General features: G+C 32.8%; 5 protein-coding genes across 5 annotated transcripts in view; 2 read left to right on the top strand and 3 right to left on the bottom strand.

Moving 5' to 3' along the window:
• Window positions 1-5,569: 5,569 nt before the first annotated feature.
• Window positions 5,570-10,088, bottom strand: LOC108570814 (transcriptional repressor CTCFL-like). The gene is made up of 13 exons (XM_017932722.1): window positions 9,893-10,088; window positions 8,683-8,855; window positions 8,381-8,604; window positions 7,939-8,303; window positions 7,651-7,820; window positions 7,438-7,574; window positions 7,185-7,359; window positions 7,057-7,144; window positions 6,689-6,961; window positions 6,481-6,617; window positions 6,099-6,238; window positions 5,787-6,020; window positions 5,570-5,700 (listed from the first exon to the last, which is right to left on the bottom strand). Exons 2-13 carry the CDS (start codon window positions 8,810-8,812, stop codon window positions 5,641-5,643), a joined length of 2,133 nt encoding a protein of 710 aa, XP_017788211.1. The 5' UTR covers window positions 8,813-8,855; window positions 9,893-10,088; the 3' UTR covers window positions 5,570-5,640.
• Window positions 10,089-11,492: 1,404 nt separating this feature from the next.
• On the bottom strand, window positions 11,493-13,990 carry LOC108570803 (motile sperm domain-containing protein 2-like). Its single transcript, XM_017932711.1, has 9 exons — window positions 13,785-13,990; window positions 13,357-13,500; window positions 13,057-13,234; window positions 12,606-12,975; window positions 12,440-12,515; window positions 12,233-12,339; window positions 11,955-12,155; window positions 11,747-11,881; window positions 11,493-11,672 (listed from the first exon to the last, which is right to left on the bottom strand). Exons 1-9 carry the CDS (start codon window positions 13,864-13,866, stop codon window positions 11,493-11,495), a joined length of 1,473 nt encoding a protein of 490 aa, XP_017788200.1. The 5' UTR covers window positions 13,867-13,990.
• Window positions 13,991-16,208: 2,218 nt separating this feature from the next.
• On the bottom strand, window positions 16,209-18,857 carry LOC108570826 (vacuolar protein sorting-associated protein 26B-like). Its single transcript, XM_017932742.1, has 6 exons — window positions 18,438-18,857; window positions 18,181-18,324; window positions 17,524-17,918; window positions 17,278-17,384; window positions 16,890-17,101; window positions 16,209-16,806 (listed from the first exon to the last, which is right to left on the bottom strand). Exons 1-6 carry the CDS (start codon window positions 18,438-18,440, stop codon window positions 16,537-16,539), a joined length of 1,131 nt encoding a protein of 376 aa, XP_017788231.1. The 5' UTR covers window positions 18,441-18,857; the 3' UTR covers window positions 16,209-16,536.
• Window positions 18,858-19,423: 566 nt separating this feature from the next.
• Window positions 19,424-20,837, top strand: LOC108570839 (palmitoyltransferase ZDHHC3). The gene is made up of 6 exons (XM_017932762.1): window positions 19,424-19,504; window positions 19,584-19,769; window positions 19,859-19,995; window positions 20,072-20,156; window positions 20,216-20,428; window positions 20,505-20,837. Exons 1-6 carry the CDS (start codon window positions 19,424-19,426, stop codon window positions 20,664-20,666), a joined length of 864 nt encoding a protein of 287 aa, XP_017788251.1. The 3' UTR covers window positions 20,667-20,837.
• Window positions 20,838-21,789: 952 nt separating this feature from the next.
• LOC108570843 overlaps window positions 21,790-22,149 on the top strand; it is a 2,494-nt gene continuing 2,134 nt past the window's right edge. The window contains exon 1 of the mRNA XM_017932765.1: window positions 21,790-21,860. The gene's annotated coding sequence lies outside the window, so the exon portion shown is untranslated. The remainder of the gene's footprint in view (window positions 21,861-22,149) is intronic.

The raw sequence follows: 22,149 nt of genomic DNA, 5'->3' as shown, positions 1-22,149 counted from the left end.
TTCGATTTATCCTAGGAATCCATAAATCAATACGGTACCCCACTTATGATTCAACCATTCTAATTTAACACGAACGTTCCGACTTGAAAATTTGAAAGTTTAAAAACTTTAATATTTGAAAATTTGAAAAGTTGAATATTTGAAAATTTGAATATTTAAATATTTGGAGATTTGACAATTTAAAAATTCGGAAGTTCGAAAGTTTGAAAATTTGAATATTTGGAAATTCGAAAGTTTGAAAATTTGAATATTTAAAAATTTGAAAATTTGAATGCATCAGCGGCGACCATTTCGGTAATTAAGCGAGAATCGCGCCGATGCTTCGAGCCACTAGACATTCAAAGCGTTGTCTTGTTGTAACTGTACAAATGCAATTTAATCCGAGTTGTCGACTGCCACGCGTTCGCGACTCCTTCATAAATTCAACTTAACCCCGCTACCACCGAGAGTCAAATGTCTTGATCGGCGTCATCAATCTCTGTCACCGCTGTCGAAATGACTCTCTCGTTCTGTTGCTCCCAGTCGACCAAAAAAATTCCCCGTGTTATCCACCCCACGATCGAACAAATAAAACCACCTTTTTATTGCAACTCGATGCATGTAAAGTCGCGTCGCTGTTGCTGTTTGCGCAGGGTGCGACGTGCACGACGACACAACCTCGAATTAGGGCTGCTGCTGGTGTAAAAATAAACTCAACCAACATTTTTTACACTTTATTCGCGCAAAAAAAAAAAACAATTTTACCTATCACACAATTTCACACTTGTCAAAGTCATATAAAAGTTATTTTCTTTTAAATATTTTACTGGTGAACTTTCAACATTTAAATATTCCAAAAGCACGTCACTTCTCCCTTTGCAATCCCACGAATACAAGTAACGAATGAACTCTGCTCGAATATAATATTTACAAGTTCGATTTTCCCATAAACAAAGGCTCGTATATGAAAGAAAATCATTGCAGACTTTCGACTTATTTTTACCTGAAGAATTACCCAGGCACGCCCTGTGTTTTAAAAGGTTCCGCTCGTTAACCTACGATCTCCGTAAATACACGCGTTGAACGTCGTGTAACACGACCGTACAATCCGTCGCGACTTAAACAGTGGTGGACGTTTCACGGGACAATGCACGTTTTGTCGATCATGGTGAACAAAACGAGCAGGCTTAATATGCTCCACATCTTATCGTGGAATCGCACGCGAAGCGGTCTCTTCGTCACGCGAAACGACGCTCGTAAAGAGATCTTGGAAATCATGTATTACGCGGCTACATCGAATGTAGCCGTGAGCATTTTCCATTTATCCATTCAATATCTCCGAATATACGTGTATGCACACGCGTGGTTGTACCGATTACATTATGCTCACGCGTCGAGAATCCAGTCGAGCTACCATTGACCGATATCACGCGATGTCTGATATTTTAATTAATAGAATTGGCCGCAGCCTTTGATCCGTAACGGAGTAACTCAACTTCGAAGACCATTCGGAATATTTTTCAAATCTGGTTTACTTTGAAAGGTATCAAAATATTTCAAAACACTTTATAGTCTTGTTAACCTGTTTCACTAATGGCTATAAATTTCATTGTACAAATATCGTTTGATTCTAGACTGCTTTTGATTTTTGTAGTACGTTACGCTATCTAGCTGAGCTAGTTTCTATGAAAATTTCAATATTTCTGATACAAAAATATGTGAAAATATAGCGAATAAACTATTCGTTGCATAATCTCCTAACAAGATAAACTGTTTAATTGCTATCGATTTTAAGGGAATAAAATATAACTACATAAAAAATTAGAATACTTTTTCTAACCTCAAAAAATTGTCCCTAGACAAGTTAACATCTGGTTGTCACTATCTTACTGATATAGATGCATCGATCGTTTCACATTGTTACTCTTAAATTAATCTTGGAATTAATCGGTGGAAAGTGTAGAAAAATGCAACAGAAAAGTTGATTCTCGGACTAAAATATAACAGCTCATATATTATTCATTCATCGTACCGGCGCAGTGTCTCGAACGTTTCGTTTGTTCATTGAATTCTAACGTTCGATTCACGTGCATACGGACGCAACAGCACACGGATTCCCACAGCATCGAACGCGGTTAGGTCATCATTGTCCATGGTCATGGGCCGTCTAGGTGGTCCTCGTGAAATGGAAACTGCATAATATATGCATGCGCGTTTTATTGCGGCACGCGGGCAAACGCATAAAGGAAAGGCAACCGCATTATGCGCGACACGAGTTCACCGACACGCTGGTTTATCTTATGCGCAGTGATGGAATCGGGTATGACGCAAGTAGTGCCAGCGTGACACTTTTTTTCCTTTCCTCGTGAAAAATTCAAAAGAATTCATTTTCATTCACCAATTTTAAATTATCACTGTACTACCATACAGTGAAAAAAATGAACGATTGAACTTTCTAACGATATTTCCATTGCGCTAATTACGCGGGAAAACAGTAAAAAAATTAATAACCCTATAACCAATAATTTATTCTTTAGACACATGCACATCATTTACACTTTTTAAAACAGTAATTCTGGTATTTTTAAGAATTTTTCAATAAAATTTTCAAAGAAAACGTTTTGAAGATAGTATATTTTTGAAGAATCGATTTATCCAACCTACCTACGTGTACATAACCCCTTAAACAAACTCTTATACGCTGAACGATGATTCTTCAAGCATGATTTCACGATGAAATCGATTTCGGAAGATTGAGATATCTGATCTAGACCGGTCACACGGTTCATAGGGCATCGAACCAAAATGTATTCTCACTGATATGGATTTTCAGGTGGTTTGTAATCTCTTCCACGCAGAAACCACCGATATACCGTCGCGTAAAAGAAGGACCGTGGGAGGCGAAGAGAGTGCATTCGCGTGGGCCTGTATCCTGTGCCACGTCCATTTGTCCCCGTGTCCGTTTCGTTTGTCGACAGTAGTATGTATGCGCTGTCGAGATTATCTTTTGGTGGAAAACGAGTCACCATAAATCGTACGGAACGTTATACGGTCTTTCGAATCTTTTACGATCAGGCTGCTCGAGAAGAATAGACGCCTATGTTAACTATCCATTGATTAATTAATATTAAATAACTTTACGAGTATTCTACTATTTATGGTATACATTTAATATTTGCCTCTTCGATGTGATCATCAAATTAGTTGTAATTGTAGTGTTAAAATGAGTTCAATATGAAAACAATACGAGAGAAAGATAGTACGATACATTAATTGAAGAATCAGAATTCGTGGTCGTAAGGAAATGTAATAAAATGTTTAAGAATAACATCACTTACGTCATATCCTTTTTTCTTCCAAGCTAGAGAGCATAGAGGTGAAATGATTGTACTCGTGAGAGTATATTAAAGAACGTTTAGACGTACGAAATTATAAGCGTATTGTTACATCCGCTTTCATTCGACATTCCTTTGAAAGAGAGATTATTATTACCGTCCTACGGACGGACAGGGAATACAAATGGAAGGCGTGAATGTATCGGGTGGGGTAAAACGAAGGAATTAACATAACGGCTCGAATCATAAGTTACACATGTATTGTCAAAAATTGATCGCAGAAGTAAAAGATATTATACGTATATTTGTATGCATTATAGAATTTCCTAAGTACGGTTCTACATCAGTTAACAATATATATTTGTATCCTTTCTCGTTTTTTTTTTTTTTTTTTTTTATCACTTGCTCTTAATGTAATTTGTAAATACGAAAAGAATTTATCCTCTTATGAACCGTAGACTATCGCGTGTTCTATAAATGTACCCTGATAAACGAGACGATGATACGTACGTACGTGTGGGGTTAACGACCATAAGGGGTGCAGTTGGGTGTGGCTTCTCCTAATATCGTTAAAGGTGGAGGCAAACGCTTCGTCGATTATTTACAGCACACAAAAGCAAATAGACTGTTCTAGCGTGTGTATATGATGTTTTCGAACAACAGGTGTCGATGTGCGCGTTCAACAATTTTATCTTTCACGAATCTCTCGCAGATATCGAAACAATAATGCAACGATGGAAATAACGTGCGGAAGCATTGTCGACGACATAACGTTTATTATAGAGAAAATGCTACACCGTTTTTCTTTGGGATAATGTACGAAAGTGCTTCGATTTGAAGAGCACGTAATTATCACTCAATTACAATTGTACAGTTCGAGTGTAAAAAAATTTTACATTTTTTTTTCTTTTTACTTCTTTACAGCATTCATATTTTTTTTTTGTTTTTCTTAGATCGACGAGGTACATAGAATAACTTACGTGCAATAATGTATGAAAAACTGTGTGTAAGATTACGTCTACAAGAGAACTCGATTACATAAGAGAAATCTATATGTAAATTGTATCGATAGAAAATTGCCATTTCTAGGATATCACGCAATCACAAAATTATACGATAAAATATAACTATCACAAAACGAGACAACATAAGTTTAATAAACTACCCAAAAAATTTCTTGCATGTTTCTTTTTTACGAATATATGCAACATTTTTTACTGGTGCATTCTCGTTTTGTTTCGACAGACGTATTAATCAACCTGGAAGGGAAAGCATATGAGAATTTTCCATTACAACAGATAGAGAGTGGTTAAAAAATGTGAAATAAAAAATTATCTACTATAATTATATTGATTATCGTAACATTACACTTAACATCAAGTTAGTTTCTGCCATTCATGCTTTTATGTATCCACAAAAAATTTACCCCGATACAATTATAGATCTTTAATAGTATATATATATATATATGTATGTATGTATATATATGTACTTATTCGTAGAATGATACTTTATTATTATTATGAAATACTTATATACAGTCACAAACGTAACATCTTCCAGGTTAATGAAAAATTTGTAATTTCTTTCTTTTTTGTTTTCATTACGAATTTCTATATACACTTCTATGTATATGCAGATACCATTCACGTTACGTAACGCAATATGCGATCAATATCATTAAATTTATCGTTTGTCTTGCCCCCACTTATTAATAGAATATGGTATTTATCTATAAAATGAGGTGTAACTGTAAGCATTTATTTACACTGCAACCTCACTTTATTCTATAATTTCCGTTTTGTAAACCACATTCCAACAGTGACTGATATCAACCAGGTCAAACATGTTACTATGTGATGTACTTTTATATTAAAGTTTTTAAATAACTCGTTTAAAAATATTATGTCAACCTACATTGCTAATGTATCTGTTTCCATTAGTTTTACCAATTTTACGATTTTTGAAAGGGACAATTTTCACTGATAATAAAGTAAAATAATATTTTACATTATCATAATTGTATATTCGATTGATACTTCACTAAACCACAAGACTACTGTTTCTTCATAAATTATTACATACATCTAATGCACTAGAGGCAAAAAATGTTCTTGTACCATTCCTGTGGGCCATGCTAGTCCCGAAAGTTAGCTCCACTGGAGCTACGCACAGAGTCTTTAAATAATATTAAACTGCACCCACAGTATATATACTGTCACTGCGAGAGAGAGAGAGAGAGAGAGAGAGAGAGAGAGAGAGAGAGAGAGAGAGAGAAAACATTTGACTATTACGTAGATAGATTTCCTTGCATTCAAACCTCTTATTATGAAATTGTTTGCAATATATTTATATTGCCATTGGCTTCTTCTTCCTCCTCCTCCTCCTGAAATGTTGCAATCGGTTCACGTTACAAGGAATCTCGTCTTTAAATAGTAATGCATGGTAACAATAAAGGTAAAATTAACTTACCTCATCAAAGCCAAAGCATGTTTCCATTTCTTTCTGCAACTTTGGGTCGCTTTGTGTATTTTGAGAAGCTTTGTTAGATGATTCAGATTCCATTTTCAATTCATCCATTTCTACATCTTCCTCTTCTCCGTCATCATCGCCATCGTCGCCTGTACCATTTACAATACCGTTTTCTTGGCTTAAAGGATCTTGCATTACCAAATCTCCATCCTCACTTGCTACAACTGCCATTTGCTAAAACGCATAAAACAAGTTGAATCCTAATTCATTCCTAAAAATTATACATTAACGTTTAGTGTTTGTAGTGTATACCTGATCAGTTCCTTGATTGTCAGCTAGTTGAATAACTTCCAATACGACATATTGTTGGCCGTCACTTCCTTCCACCGCCATCATTTCATCTTCATCTTCTTCTTCTTCTTCGTAACCTTTAAGTTTAGAAGCTAAATCACCTGTTTCACGACATAACACATGGATATTAGTCAATGACCTGTGTACAGATCATATCGTAAGTGTCCCTGTGATCACAACTTTTTGTAGTTGTAGTTGTAGTAAACATTCACCATATGTGTAATATTTTCTTTGTTCATAAAATTTAGATGGTTCTTTGAAAATATGAAATTTGACTTATTTCTGATTATACACATATAAGTGAATCAAGTACATATACCTTTTTCAATGGACAAAATTTTACCTGTCATGACTTCAACTCTTTGTCCATCTATTATCTGAATCTTTTTCTGTCTGCCCATTTTCAAAGCTTGTTGTTTTTCTTGAAGAGATGATTCTGGGTCATGGACAGCCATATGTCGAATAAGATTTCCTTTATGTCTGAATAATAAAATTTATATATAATTTTATCCTTACTTTTGTTTGACATGAGTATTATAAGTATTACATACCTGAACGGTCGTTCACATTCAGGGCATTGATGTGTTTTCTCCTGTGGTGGAGGAGGAACGTAAGAAGGATTGTGGTAAAGATTACAATGCCGTTTAAGAAGTTGCTTTTGTCTGAATGATTGAAAGCAATGATCACATTGATATGGTTTCTGATCGGTGTGAATTAACATGTGACTTTCAAGATGACGCGCAGATATAGACGCATATGGACATAAATCACATTTATAACACTTTTCTCCTTCATGAGTTTTACTGTGCAATTTGTAGCTATATCTACAAAGGTAAAAAGTATAATGTGTTTTATGTTTACAAAATAGCGTACTTTTTTTTAAAGTCAATATACAAAACAATTTTTCATATGTACCCACCTGTCCGGGAATGTTTTTCCACAGCGTTTACATTTTAAGGGTTTGTCAGAGGTATGTAATTTCTGCACATGAATTCTGAGATCTGTTTGTAGAATAATAAAAAAAAATTAAATTTATAATTTTATCATTTTTAAATATATGTCTCAACCTACCATTATGTATCAGTTTGTGAGCTTTTAAGCTGTTAGATTGAGTAAACCTTGCTTGACAAAAATCACATTCGTATGGTTTTTCTCCTGTATGTATGCGCAAATGTCGTTTTAATTTGAAAGTATCAGGGCTTGCATATGTACAATGCGGACACTGAAACACAAATCACGTGACAACTTTAAGGCCATGTACCTTTACAACTTCATGTAAAACTAAAGATATGAAAAATACCTGATATGGGCGTTCTCCGGTATGGCATCTAATATGACGCTTGAGTTTAGAGAGTTCAACAGATGCATAGTCACAGTCATGACATTTATGTGGTTTCTCATGAGTGTGTCTATATCGAACATGTCTAACAAGTTCACCTATAAATAAATACTGACAATAATTGCTATGCTTTTAAATACAACATAAAAAATCTACAAAAAAATTTGTACACACCAGAAGTTGTGAATGCACTATCACAAAATTTGCAGTGATGTGGTTTGGTCCCAGTATGTGTGTTAACATGATTTTGAAGTGAAGCCAATGTTTTAAATCCTCTTTCACAAACACTGCATTTATGTGGTCTTTCTTCAGAATGAGACTTCATGTGCCGTGATAACAGATACCTGAATTATAAAAATTTACGATTTTTACAAATCAAATAAATATTGTTTTATAAGATTTTGAAAAATAATATTAAAGGCATTTTTTTTTTTTTTTTTTTTTTCAATATACAAAATTTACCGTTTTGGACTTGTGTAATTACAGTAATTACACATGTGAGCTTGGGTAACAGTTTGAGATTTTTTGGGCAGAAACTTAATGATTTTGGTTTTGTCATCCTCTGCCTCTGATTCTGCAGGTGCTTCATTGTCTTCATTATCCTCAAAGTCATAAACAGTAAGATCTTGTTCACCTTCTCCCTCTTCACCTTCTGTACCTTCTCGTTCTACTGGTCTGCTGTCCTTGTCTTCAGCATCAGGTTGCTGAACTATTAATACATAACTGACTTCACCAGGATTGGTATCAGATGGTACAATTGTAACTGTTTGATATGCATCTCCAGAATTGATAACAACTTGATTGTTTCCATTACTGGCTATCTGTCCCTATGAAACAATATGGCTTTATAATGATAGTAAACAACCATGATATTTGAATACCAAAGTTGATAATTTTTGCTTACATCTTCATCACCATCAACATTTTCTAATTCTTCAATTTCATGATATTGTTCTTCTTGAGCTGTTTCTCCCTCATTTTGCACATCTGCTTCTTCTACTTCTTGAATCTGTACTTGTGTCATCACAGGTGTTTCATCATTGTTTGCTTGATAATAATACTGACCAGATTGGTCAACAAAGTAAGTCCCACCTTCTTCCCCACCTGATAATCCTTCCACTTGTTGCACTACAATAGGATACCTTGATAAAATTTGTTCTTTTTGCTACAAATATCTAAGATTTTAATCCATTTCAAAATACTAACACTGAACATGTTGCAATTGCTCCCCTTGACCTCCTTCTATTTCTTTATTAAATGTCTCTAAGTAAGTTTGTATCTCTGTCACAGATTCTTGCCCCTCCTCTAATTTAATAGTTGCCACGTTACTTGTCATGGTCAAATCATTAATTCATAAAAGTGTACTTTCTCTCATTAATCTGAAATACCAACAAACACTTTCTTTATTTTTATGCACCCAATTGATAAAGTTCTCATTTTAAATAATTTTATTTGTACTGAATTTGGTCTACTTCTAAATATATTGAAATTCCATTATGAAAAGATTTGTCGTGTGCTGTACTTTATTTATTAATCTAATGAATCTATTGTATTACTAAGTGTTTGTCTCTATATCCAGTAACTGATTAACTTAAATATTCATAAATCATCAGTGTATAATTCAGATGATGAAAAATGCAGTTTCAAAAATCTACATAAATGAATATCCTGAAAAAAATTGCAATCATCTGCAAAGTTACTGAATCATTACAGAAACAGAACAGAGTATCCAAGTATGATATACACGCAATGATGTCGCAAGAATGCGCAAGTGTAATCGTTTTCGCATTTAATAGAACATTCGAACATATGCAACTATACGAACATAACGAATTGCTCGAAATTACCACTAGAATACAAGTGGTAGTGTACGAGACATTGTGATCGCTTGAAATTAAAGGAAAATCAATATTTGAGGAAAGAAGTTGAAGGCATGATGGAGAGCGGATGCATAGCTTGATGAGGGGGGCAGGGAAGAATTGGCAAGTTTGATAGCGCGTTGGCAATCCTAGAAATCGAGCATCAGAGAGTCATAATGATGCAAAGTTAAACAGGATTGACAGACGCGACACGCTGTGTCGCGGAACGCCATGTAACACGCGAAGCGGGTAATGCGAACGAGGATGACGCCATAAGCAAAATGTGATCGCGTCGCGATGGCCAAAGGAACGCGTGGAAATACGTAGCAGGCCTCCAGGGTTCCGTAACCGTGGACTTTCGTCGAACACCGGAGGCCCCGAAGTTGCGCATTCTGTCGGAAAGCTTTTAAGACAACGCGGGTGCTTTCGATTTCAGGACACAGGGGGCATTAACGACAAAAATTTCAGAAAATTATCACCGTCGGCGCTGTCATCAATATGGAGGACGCAACGGAAGGGAATACTGTCCGTTCTGCTACGTGCTACAGATAACTCACCAATCTTTTGCGCTCTACTCGCGACCAGCAGCCACAGGTCCCTCCAAATACCTCAGAAAATCGTCTTTCTTCACACGGAGTCAAGTTTCCACGTTGTGCTAAGTTCGCTTACGACCCGAAACCTCGAAATATTCGCTTACCTCGTAAACTCGCGATCATTCGTGTGAGGGCGTTGTGTAAGACCCGGAGGCCAATATGGCTGATCGAACTACGAATGTTCAAATGCTGCGCGTTGGTAGCTGCGCACTGGTACGCGTCACTCGTCATGTTTACACCGGACGACTGTCGTTTTAGGTACTTCCGGGCATTAAACCTACCTCGTTTTTTACAATTATTTTTTTTCTTTGTTTTATATTAAATTTTCAGTTATAAAAATATGTCTTTAAGCATGAAACAATTGAATTGGTTCGATAATATAATCTTATTTATACCTGCATATTGATAATGTGAGATATAAACTCACTTGAAAGTAGAGGTGCATTTGACCAAACAAAAAAAAGTGACGCCATATGAAAAGAGCGGGAAAGTTGTAGTTAAGGAAGGGGAAAAGATTACATATTTTGGTGGGGAGACCAACACCCATTTATGTGAAACATTGTTACTTTTTTCCAACCGACTAAAAAAGCTGGCGTACTCCGGTGAGAAAAATATACAATGACGACATAATTTATTACACATTTAACTCTTACGATCATGGAAACACGTTTATGTATATCGAACTACTAGAAAATTCCATTTGTTTTTCTAATTTTTTATTAATTGATATATTTCTTATGGAACATTCGTCACTGATCAATAATGAAACGTTGATTTGTGCTACATTTTTTTTTTTTTTTAGTAAAAAATTAATGATGAAATGAACATTGAGTACAAAATGTAAACAATATTTGTATTTTAAACATTTTTTTATTATATCAATTTTAATTTGATCCAATACATTAAGGTAGAGAAACGTTATAACAACTAATGTACTTATTATTTATAAATACATTATATGGTACATTTCAATTAACAAATGGAATAATGTATAGAATAAATGAATACCATAATTTCTAATAAAATTATATAATCAAATAATAAGGTATCCATGTAAATTATAATTATTAACCGTTTTACTTTGTGGTTTAATATAAATTTGTTGCTAAAAAGTTTTTATTGGGTGTATAAAGAACACAAATTCTTTGTATATTGTGTATGAATGAAGAAAACAATTTGAAGTAATTTCAGCTATTAAATTATTTATAAACTATAAGGAAGATAAATTGTACAAATAGCATGTAAAAACACGTATAAAACGTTATAAAAATAATTCCAATTAGCTATATATATATTTAGTAATAATAATACATTTACGTTCCTGACATATTAAATATGTTATACATAAGTATTCCAAAATTAAGTGACTTATTTTTTGAAATGTATTTTATACAATATTCTTTCTTAACCAAAATAATAGCAGCAAATAAGAAATCGTATAAGCTAGTAATAAAAAAAGGTTCAGAGTCAATATATTAGAATTGTTACATAAACATAAGTATGCAACAATTAAATCTCCCTCATGTATGTATAGAAATGATATAATTTTCTATCTGAAAACCTATTATATACCCTGGTGAATGTGACAGGCCTGTTGTTTCATAGAATTTTTAATATCGATTCTTAACATATAAACAATTATTATGGCCATTGCAATTGTTATTAATATAGCAATAAATATCAAATACTTCAGAAGGACGACATCACTATGCAGCTTTGTATGACTTACTTTCAAATGTGCAATCTGTAATTTTCCAATTTATTTGTCAATGTATTATTCATCGATATATTACTCATGTTTTCATTATTTTAACTTACTTTACGAGAAAGTGTGTCTATTGGTCCATTTTCTGACATTCCAGATGATAGTAAGGAATGTGATTTTTGTATTTCACTATTTTCGGCTCCACCACTGGAACATCTTAGTCTGTGTTCTTCTGCACATACTTCAGACTACAAAAACGTGAATTAACAATTAAATTACACATTAAATGGTTATATACTTAATTTTTGGGTATGTTGTTACCTTCCAAAGAGCCGCCAATTCTTGACCGGATGCGATCGGATCTTTTAGTGGAAGGCACATTACTAAAAATCTATCGTTGTGTAAAAGATCACGTACATTATACTCAGGTTGTAAAATAATCAAAATCGTACGTCGTTCTTGAGGTGATAGAACTCCTGAACTTGGTCGTACTCTGAACTTTCCCGGTGAAGTTGTTTTCACCTGTTCGTTAGAACAATTAAATCTTTAAATTGCAAAATATTTCCAATTTTATTGCAAAATAAAGACTCAAATTGTACCTTGTAAGATAAGGCCTTATCAGTAGTTACATTTTTAAGTGCAATTAATCCAAAAGTTTCAGTTGCCGTTTTATTAAATATAATTGTATCTGATTCAATAAATAACACTACAAAACATTAATGGTTATGTGTTAATATACGTACAAAAATATAATACTCACTTCAATAAGTAATAACTGATGAATTAGAAAATATTGAACTACCTACACTGTTCTTCAGTTATTTGTTCCCCAAAAGTAGTTGGGGATGTTTCTGTTATTGGAGAACCCTCTGCAAAATGTACCTACAATTGAAGACAGGAAATTGTAATTAATTTTTGGATAATACATATTTCATAATATTTTAACACATGTTTTTATAACTAGCTATATACCTTTTTGCTATCAATTTTGCCATTCATTGTAGTATCTGTATTATTTTGTGCTTCTGATACAAATTTAAAAACATAATCATTAGTACCACCCCAACATGTAAGTGCATCATTGGGATCTACAAATTCATGAATGTTGCTTTTATTCACAAATTTAATTTTTGGAATTGCTTTAGGTGGCAGCCAAGATTTTATAATTCTAAATGCAGTGTTTAATATCCATGGCATTTCAAATATGATAATATAGTTTAAAAAATTAGGATAGTAATTTTTACAAAGACCAATCAGGTATTTAGTAAACTCCATATCCATATTTAAGATACCAGTGTCTGACATGTCAAAGAAAAGTGAAATTTGATTGCCATTAGTTTGTCTAAAATAATACAAACAATTAATAACATAAACTTTGAAAAGAAATTATGGATTTAATTCATTTTAAATTATGTAACCTTGCCTTTCCAATCTTTCAAACCAATAGACAACAAGTTTTTGTAATTGGGTAAAATCTTTACTTCCCTTAGTATGCATTTTACATCTAATGACAAACATTGTTTTACCATCTTTATCTTTACCATAAATAAAACACAATCCATTTTCTAAATAATCTTTGTTTACAATCTCTTCTGTAATCTCTGCAATTAAACAGTACTGATAGATACTCTTGAGGAAATTATATAATGTGACAGCTTAATAACATATGAATAAAAAAACAAAGAATATGAGAATATAATACATATGCCAATTTATATACTACCATTTGTGCCAAATTTACTTCTCCAAATACAAGTCTCCCATAACATATTAAGTGATTCTTGTACATTATTTTCATTATGCTCTAAGAATCTTTTTAACCAGCTGTTATTCTCTTTTATTCTGGCAATATCATTCGGATGAAACTCTGAAATTGCATTCAATTAAATGATTGATTGAATCATAAACAGCTCTGTACATAGTGCATCATTATTACATACTTGACCAATTAAATACATAAAAACTATTAGAATAAAGAATGTATAAATTATTCAGATAAGTTATCCTTATATTGTATTGTACGCATATTGAAAACATTGACCTTGAAATATAATCACAAAGCTTGGAATTTACTTTGTGTATTAACCAAATTCGTACACATGCAATTGTAAAGTATTGTCAAATTTATAAAACGAAAATATGTATACACACTAGGGTCTGGTGGTCCCTCATCATCTAATTTTTTAAAAAATTCCGCACGAAGTTCGAGGATTAATTCCGTTCGTACTTCCATCTTCGGTTAACCTGCTACTGGATATGACACTTTGACCGGCAGTGAACTATATAATGCGATAGCCACACAATAATTGTTTATCCGGACACCAGATCTGCGCGCTGAGAGACGCGCATACTGTTCGTACTTTATATCGAATTAATTAAAGTCATAAATTTTTCAAGTCATGTATTAGCGTAAAAAAACCCAATGCAAGCTCGATTTCCACGCGTATCATGTGTATTTTAGTGAGAAACATAAGAGCTACATGTTAATAAAAATAAAATTTAATTAAAAGAATTCAATTTAATACTGGTTAGAGTATTAAATTTTACTGCAAATTTAAAATGTAAATTTTTTATTGTAGTTATCTAAACGTCATTGGTAATGTCGCATCTCAATGTAACTTGTAATTAGCATATTATTTTCATGTTTTATTTTTAATTTTAAAAAATAGGATGGGTACTACGAAAATAAATAGGAATAAATTATTAACATATGACTATTCTTCTTATGCTCGTAATTTTACAATATTGTGTTAATAGGTGTAACAACATTTTTGACTAAAAATTTGTAATAATTAAATCACTAAAGTTACATATGTATAATAATCAAGGATAGTAATTTTATACAATACATGTACCTAAGGCGAAAAAATAGTGAACTTTCTATGTAATTAAGTAACAAACTTCTAATTGCTTATTTATGAAGTATTGGTTCTTATTTTCTAATATTAATTTTGTTCTATAAAGGCACTTGTTCATATTATAGATTATGAATTTGTTTTTTATTACTGAGATTGTGCAAAAAAAGAGAAGGAAAGGAACGGTGTGGTTTATTAATCGAGGAACTGATTTGGGGAACTAGGGAAATTTTAATCGACGTTTTAATTGCCGTTATAAAGTTCTATCACGTTATCATTGGTCGATTCCATATTTCATAAGTTTGTCATAAAATTAATTGCACTTAAATGCATGGTTTGCTTGTCATGGTGAAATCTATAGTTGATACGTCGACGCAATAATAAATATTTCCTGGATAAAAAATAAGTTATGTTTACCAAGAATAAAAATCTAATATCTGATTTATATCAAATGATAGGAGGGGTGTATGCATAAACGAAGTAATGTTTTCCGATACACGTGCACAAAGGTACACTGTATACGATGTATAATATATTTATGTGGGCATTAAAATATGCAACTAGTTTTATATCGTATGACAATATTATGTATAGGTATATATGTACAATATTTGACATGTCAAATAATTCACAAATAGTTTTGTTTCTTCTCTTTTACACATATATCTTTCTTGTCAACAAATAACAAAGGCGTGAAATATGAAAATTTTAATTTACACGAAAACAGAATTCTCGAAATACACGCGGTTGACTATTATGCACTTTTTTTCAACAAGATTCTTAGTCAACCCATGTTAACATAGAATTGTACAAAACGACGGGTATCATTTTCATACCGGCATATTACGTTCATCGTGGTAGTAATCATAATGCTACCTTGATAGAACACGTTTCAGTAGTTTCTTACTGGTTTTTAGTATTATTACAATAGATGTGGATACTTGTGTATGTATGTGTGTGTGTGTATATATAACCCAGTCTGTAACTACTGCTATCATTAAAAATCATATATATATATCCACACACATATCGTAATATGTATGTATATATCTATAAATACATGTGGGGCCATCCCATTTTTTAATCTATCATAGTCCACCCTTATATTAATAAAGGCATGCTAAAATTGAACAGGCATACTAAGGCATACATTTCTTAGAATAATTTATATCGTGAATCTTGAGACTTTGCATAAAAATTCTATTACAAAATTAATTGGCATATACAATTCAATGATTTGTATATACAATTATGCTATAGTTAGGACAGAACTATTGATATATTATATGCTGTGCATGTATCTTAACATATTTTATTGCAAATATCAATAAAAACTTCTTATCGAAAAAATCACATTTTCCCGTAAATTATTTTAATGATAGTGTATTATATGCAAAAGCATGTTTTGAGTGCCTTTATCATATTAATTGCAGACTAGGTGAATGGATTAAAATAGGGCAGCCATTGTGAGTATATGTATATTCATTTCAGTTTTATAAAACTCTCATGTGACAGAAATTAGCCATATGAGAGGTTTGATAAGAAAACACAAAAGATTCTGATAAAGATCTTTGAGAATATAACACATAATAAGTTTGTATAAAATATTCTGAACACTGTAACATTCAGATGCCGTTCAAGAATATACCACTGATTAATATTCAGTTATTAAATTGTCCATTTATGAATATTCATTTTTATATAACTGCATTATTCCTTTTTATATTATGTCTTAATTACTTCATGTTTGTCCCATCAGACACCATAGTACATTATCTATAGATCTTGATAATTTGAAATTTTGATCGATAATTGGCTACTTATTCAATTTAATCATCCGCATTATTTATAGGTATCCAAAATATTTACAACTTTACTCGCAGATGTTTCGATTTTTTGAAGTTCCTAAAATTCAATTTCTCTTTACAGCATTAAGAGGAATTCTGTTCAAAACTACTAGTTCCGTGCCGAATCTTGCGAAGTTGTTACTGATTCTCTGAAAGAGTAAAACTTCCATTGACTTCAGTAACTGTTTTATGTGAAAAAATTCAGTTACTTTCAGGGTTAACTTCGTTTGCACCTTCACCATCTCCTTCTTCACGTGTCATACTTTCTATGGGTGCTTGCGCATCCTCTACATTGGTAATGTTAGTGGATGGTAGTTGTCCTTGTTGGACAGCTGGTGGCATGGATGGTGGACCATTTTGAGTAGCTCCTTGCGGAAATCCCGTTTCTGCTGATACCAAATGCGATGGCATATGTGGTGAAGCAGTTTGAGATTTTCTACTTTTTTCACCCTTTCTCCATAACGTTATTTCCTAGCAAAAAATTATTTCATTACAGAAGTTGTCTTAATCAAAAGAAAAATGTTGGTGAAACATAGAAATATTGTTAAACCTACTTGTTGTTTAAAGTATCTACGATCTTCTTCATCCATTAGAACTAAATTAAGATAATATCTAACACTGAATTTTTTATTGATGTCACGCATTGTGGGTGCTAAATCGTAACCGGCTAAAAACACTCTTATTGGAATAGATTCGCCTCGGACAGGTGCTCCATCCATTATTTCGTATTTTGCTATAGTTTCATTTTCCGTAAATGTATGTGGACCTGCAAATATATATTCTAATTATAACTGTAGTATAATAAGTTGTGTAAAACGAATACTTAGAAAATAAAATAATTTTTCCAGCAGGTCTGTCAAGATATGTAGCAATATCAAAATTATAAGAAAGGTTATTCTAATTATTTTTATGAGAAAAAAGTATTTATTAATTATATAGTACCACATCCAGTAGTTTCCCGTTTTATTATGGCAATTTCCATGTGTTTGATTTTTATTCTAACCAAAAGAAAATATATTTTCCCAACAATAACATCTTTTAAATGATATCTGGAAAGATTAAATATATAAGCGTTAAACTTCCATTTATAATTCAGTGGTAAATGTAAACAGAAAAAGTTACATAATTTAATTGTATGTTACGTATTATAGTGTTATATAATTAAAATTTTACAATGAAATAACTCACTTGCTTTTATTATACTCAAATTCGATATGCAAACAGTCTTCAATTCCAACTTCCATTTTAATAGGATTGTTCATATCTGGATAGGAACTAAGAGTGTGCACAACTAGTTCAAGTTCTTTAACAATATCACTAAGTCTTCGAACAATTGTCACTTTGAGAAAATATCTTAATCGTACATTTGATCCTGTATAGCTTTCAAATGGTTTTTCTACATTTGCAAATTCAAAAGTATACACTGTATTATGAGTTAATTCTCCTGGCCTAGTCAATTCTTTGACTAGACTTGTGAATTCATGATGATTTCCTCTATCATAATATAATTCAATTTGTCCAATAAATTCTACTTTTACACCCTGATGTTCCAATTTACCAGCTTTCCTGAGACTAATATTAATCTGTAAATAATAGTGCAATAAGTAAAGTAACTTTTTTAATTTTTACATGTATGTTTTAACAATAATGTTACAATGTCTCACATAAAATGTAAAGATAAGAATATCAGTGTGAACATGTAAATATAAACTAATGATTTTCAGATAATAATTTACGTCCATGTATCTGGATCATTCGAATAACCATGGTAGGTTATAAGTTACATTCCTCATCTATATTTCCAGCATTTTATTGTCTTTTATACATTTAAAGAACCATTTTTACCTTTCCAGAAACGGTTTCACCGTCATAATATAACAAGTGGCGCTCTTTTTTGCCATCTTCAGATTTTATGTCTGCAGTCTTCCTGTTCTCTGCACCATCCAATGTAATCTCTATGTCAGCCGACTGACCGAACCCAAAGAAACTCTACGAGAAGAAGGAAAAAAATGAAAGAAAAACGTAACAAATGTCGTTAAATGTTATAACGAATGTTTTAAATGTTTCAAGGCAGAGGATCTACTAATCAGAAAGTAACATACCATTTTTCGTAAAAAAGATTGAGCTTGTATAAATGATCACACGTTCTATCGTAATCGTGTTTGCGCTAACAAGACCAACGTGTGAAATCAATGAAAAATCCTCGAAGGCAACATTTTTTCGCATAGAAACGAGAAAAGTTGTGTTATTTTTTGCTCGCTTCCTCCCAAAAGTCACAAGTAGCCAATATGGCTGCGCACTGTGGCCCCCACCCTTACCACGTACTGTCAAACTTGCAGTCGCGTGCAAGAATACGACAGGCAACGTTAGAACCGGTAGTATCTAGTATTATTTATGCCCATTCTTATTCCCTTTTAACTTTCCTTGATCTTAATTGGATAACACAGTGCACTTGCGTTGTGAATATCTCCCTTGAAAACATCTGTTCGTCTGAATGTCAGGTGCGTTCGTAATACCGTTCAATGGCGAATATCGGTGACGTTTAGAAATCAAGCTATCGTAATCTACACGTGATAACGTGTTTAAGTTCCGTTTGCAGTTCATTTACTTTAGGCTATATTTGAATCTTTATAAGCAGATGGTTGTTCGATATTTAAAGGGAGCTTTATATTAATAACATAATTGTTTATTAATGGATGTACGAGCTCAGGATAATTACGTGAGAGACGAGAACGGAAAAATCAATTTCATTATTCGGTATTCGTCATAAACACGTTGGAAACTCAATAATGAAGAATAATGAGATAAAAATTAACACGTTTCCTTCTATTCTTGTGGATCTTTGAAGAACAATGTGAGTATTTGTTTACGAGGTTATATTTCGTGTTAATTTATAGTATAAATTCGTTTCTACTAGATTTAATTTTTCACAAATTTCCAATAATCGTTTCGTAATACTTTGTACGATATTTCATTAATATTTGTAACAATTTCTATTTCAAGCAAAGAACCATGGTTATGTTGGTAAACACTATTGGTGTCTCTTTATATGATTAATAGTTAAGAATTTAGTAAATAAGCATAAATCATGGACTATGATTATATGTCTTTTCATAGAGAAAAGGATGTTCACAATAAATGTTATGGTGGAAGATTATGGTGTATTAAGGTATGTTAAAGTATCTTGTCAAATCATCTAAGTGGTTTTTGTTGTCATAAATACATTATGATATATTTTTGGATTACAGGACATATGTGGAATTATATGTGCACTTTTAACATGGTTGTTAATAATTTATGCAGAGTTTGTAGTAATGGCAGTTATTCTTATTCCTACAATAAATACTTTATATTCCAGTTTAAATACTGCAATATTTCAGTCATTAACTTTCTTAGCTTTTGTTTCTCATTTAAGGACAATGTTTACAGATCCAGTAAGCAAAGAGATTACCTGTGAAAATATATAGTTAACATATCCAAGGAATCAGTAATAATTACAAAAAATATTTTTATACTCATATAGGGTGCTGTTCCAAAAGGAAATGCTACAAAAGAAATGATAGTACAAATGGGATTTAGGGATGGTCAAGTAATTTTTAAGTGTCCAAAATGTTGCTCTATTAAACCAGATAGAGCACATCATTGTTCTGTTTGCCAAAGGTAAATTTACAATATTTAAAATCCTTCAGTATGGAATATGCAAAGATTGTGATACATTTGAATTTTTTATTTCCAGATGTATTAGAAAAATGGATCACCACTGTCCATGGGTTAATAATTGTGTTGGAGAAAATAATCAAAAGTATTTTGTACTTTTTACTGTAAGTGTCACAGTGTATAGAAATTAGTAATATATATAAATTCATGCAATGTATTTTAGTTCTACATTGCTGGAATGTCGTTGCAATCTTTATTCTTATGTATACAACAATTTACTACATGTGTAAGACAAGAGTGGAAAGAATGTTCTACATTCAGTCCACCTGCAACAGTGGTACTATTGCTCTTTCTGGCTTTCGAAGCCCTTTTATTTGCCATTTTTACGGCCGTAATGCTGGGAACGCAATTACAAGCGATTTGGAACGATGAGACTGTACGTATACAGTGATTAATATAAATGCATAGTGACCTAAAATTTGTTAATTTACCCGCTTATATGTTTATTATAGGGTATAGAACAACTTAAAAAAGAGGAGGCCAGATGGGTTCGTAATAGTAGATGGAAATCTATTCAAGCTGTATTTGGAAGGTTTTCAATTGCTTGGTTTTCGCCCTTCACTTCGCCGCCAAAGGGAAAAACAAAACTAGATTCTTATCTATACTCTGTGTAATATGTTACTACGGTATGTGGCTGCATCCCAGGGATATTTAATATTTGTAAATATAAACTCATTGTGACGTATCATGAATTCATGTACAAGTGAATAGAATGTTTGTAATTTTATACTGTTACCTAACGTTCTTATTTTATTGCGACCATTTTTGAAAGGTACTTAAACAAAGCGAACAACATTTAATATATATTTTAATTAAAAATTTGTGAACTTGTAAGCATACAAGGGCAGTATGCTTCTAGTGAAGCTTTTTGTATTAAAACTACTGAAATCATTGTATCATGGTAGAGACCATGACAATTTGTTAATTCTTTCTTAATATGTACTCATAATATTGGAACATGTTTACTGTGCTAGCGTAACTTGCATCGTGAAAGTTAATATATATATACATATACATATACGAAATTATGCGACTGTATTATATGTGACAAGGAATACAAGAAACATGACATTACTTTTACCATATCGCGAGTTTTAAGAGATTTGTCAGCTAGCGAGTTCGATGTTTTTGCACTGTTTTAGAGAAGATACTTTGCACGTTGTGATAGTAGCGTACTGCACTTACGAAACAGTTTCCTAATTTTATTCGCTGTATCTCGAAACAGAATGTAAAGATTTCTTTCTCGATACACGACGTTTCGACCAGACAATAATGTCGAGCAACCGGTGATTCTCGCGGCAGTAACATCTATTTTTACAAGGCTTACCTTGTTTCACTCGACCAAGCATATCATAGTTTTTAATTCCATCTTCTTATTCTTCGATTTTGTATTTCTACAATGATACCTGATTTTTTTTGTATAAATAAATTGTACAGTTTCCTACATTTACTCGTATTGTCTTTGCTTCTGCTTCTATGCAAATTATGCAATCTTTTCTCTCTTTCCTTTTCTTTCGATTTTTCTCTCTCTCTCTCTCTCTCTCTCTCTCTCTCCTTCAATTACTTTCAAGCAGTTAATTCTCGCGAAAAACGCGTTCAGCGCTGCCGCGACGAGACGCGAGATCGCTCGGTTTTCCACTTTCATCGGCTTCCGTTTCTGCAGGCCTCGAAGTTGCTCTTGGTCTTCAGCGTGGGGGCGCTTAGCAGTGGCAAGGTCGTTGAACGTGTACAGGTAGAGGAAACGTCTCTCTGTACTGTTGTGTGCGATCGCTCGCGAGCGGCTTTCACTTTTGCTACGGCCACGTTCGGTAAGTTTCAACCATGAAAACACGTTAGCTTCGCACATTTTTTTTTTCACGTTAGAGAAGCGACCGATTAATATCGCGAACCCGTCGTGAGGCAAAGTTCACGCGATCGTTACGTCCTCGTCTTATTCGGGGAGCGGGTTTCAGTTTGTTAACGGTTGACAGAATAGTGAAAGCAGAATTAGGTAATTAGGTTCGGTTTAGTTGAGTTAACGGCGCATACGAGTTCACGTTTAATTAGATCGATTTTTTCATCTGTCTCTCTCTCTATTTTGTTCTTCTCAATGTACGA

The sequence above is a fragment of the Habropoda laboriosa genome, unplaced genomic scaffold (assembly GCF_001263275.1).
Source record: "Habropoda laboriosa isolate 0110345459 unplaced genomic scaffold, ASM126327v1 scaffold86, whole genome shotgun sequence".
Taxonomy (NCBI): Eukaryota; Metazoa; Arthropoda; class Insecta; order Hymenoptera; family Apidae; genus Habropoda; species Habropoda laboriosa.
Note: the sequence above shows the minus strand (reverse complement) of the source record. Positions and strands in the feature narration are given on the sequence as shown.

Excerpts from the sequence above, each read along its gene's own strand:
- LOC108570814 (XM_017932722.1), bottom strand. The coding sequence starts at position 8,812 with ATGACAAGTAACGTGGCAACTATTAAATTAGAGGAGGGGCAAGAATCT. Across the intron at positions 7,821-7,938 it reads AATTACACAAGTCCAAAACG|GTATCTGTTATCACGGCACA; the intron begins GTAAATTTTGTA and ends TTTATAATTCAG. Across the intron at positions 7,575-7,650 it reads TAGTGCATTCACAACTTCTG|GTGAACTTGTTAGACATGTT; the intron begins GTGTGTACAAAT and ends ATTTATTTATAG.
- LOC108570803 (XM_017932711.1), bottom strand. The coding sequence starts at position 13,866 with ATGGAAGTACGAACGGAATTAATCCTCGAACTTCGTGCGGAATTTTTT. Across the intron at positions 13,235-13,356 it reads AAGTAAATTTGGCACAAATG|AGATTACAGAAGAGATTGTA; the intron begins GTAGTATATAAA and ends GTTTAATTGCAG. Across the intron at positions 12,976-13,056 it reads TGGTTTGAAAGATTGGAAAG|ACAAACTAATGGCAATCAAA; the intron begins GCAAGGTTACAT and ends GTATTATTTTAG.
- LOC108570826 (XM_017932742.1), bottom strand. Across the intron at positions 17,919-18,180 it reads GTGAAACCGTTTCTGGAAAG|ATTAATATTAGTCTCAGGAA; the intron begins GTAAAAATGGTT and ends TATTATTTACAG. Across the intron at positions 16,807-16,889 it reads GTAGATACTTTAAACAACAA|GAAATAACGTTATGGAGAAA; the intron begins GTAGGTTTAACA and ends ATTTTTTGCTAG.
- LOC108570839 (XM_017932762.1), top strand. The coding sequence starts at position 19,424 with ATGGACTATGATTATATGTCTTTTCATAGAGAAAAGGATGTTCACAAT. Across the intron at positions 19,505-19,583 it reads GAAGATTATGGTGTATTAAG|GACATATGTGGAATTATATG; the intron begins GTATGTTAAAGT and ends TTTGGATTACAG. Across the intron at positions 20,429-20,504 it reads CGATTTGGAACGATGAGACT|GGTATAGAACAACTTAAAAA; the intron begins GTACGTATACAG and ends TGTTTATTATAG.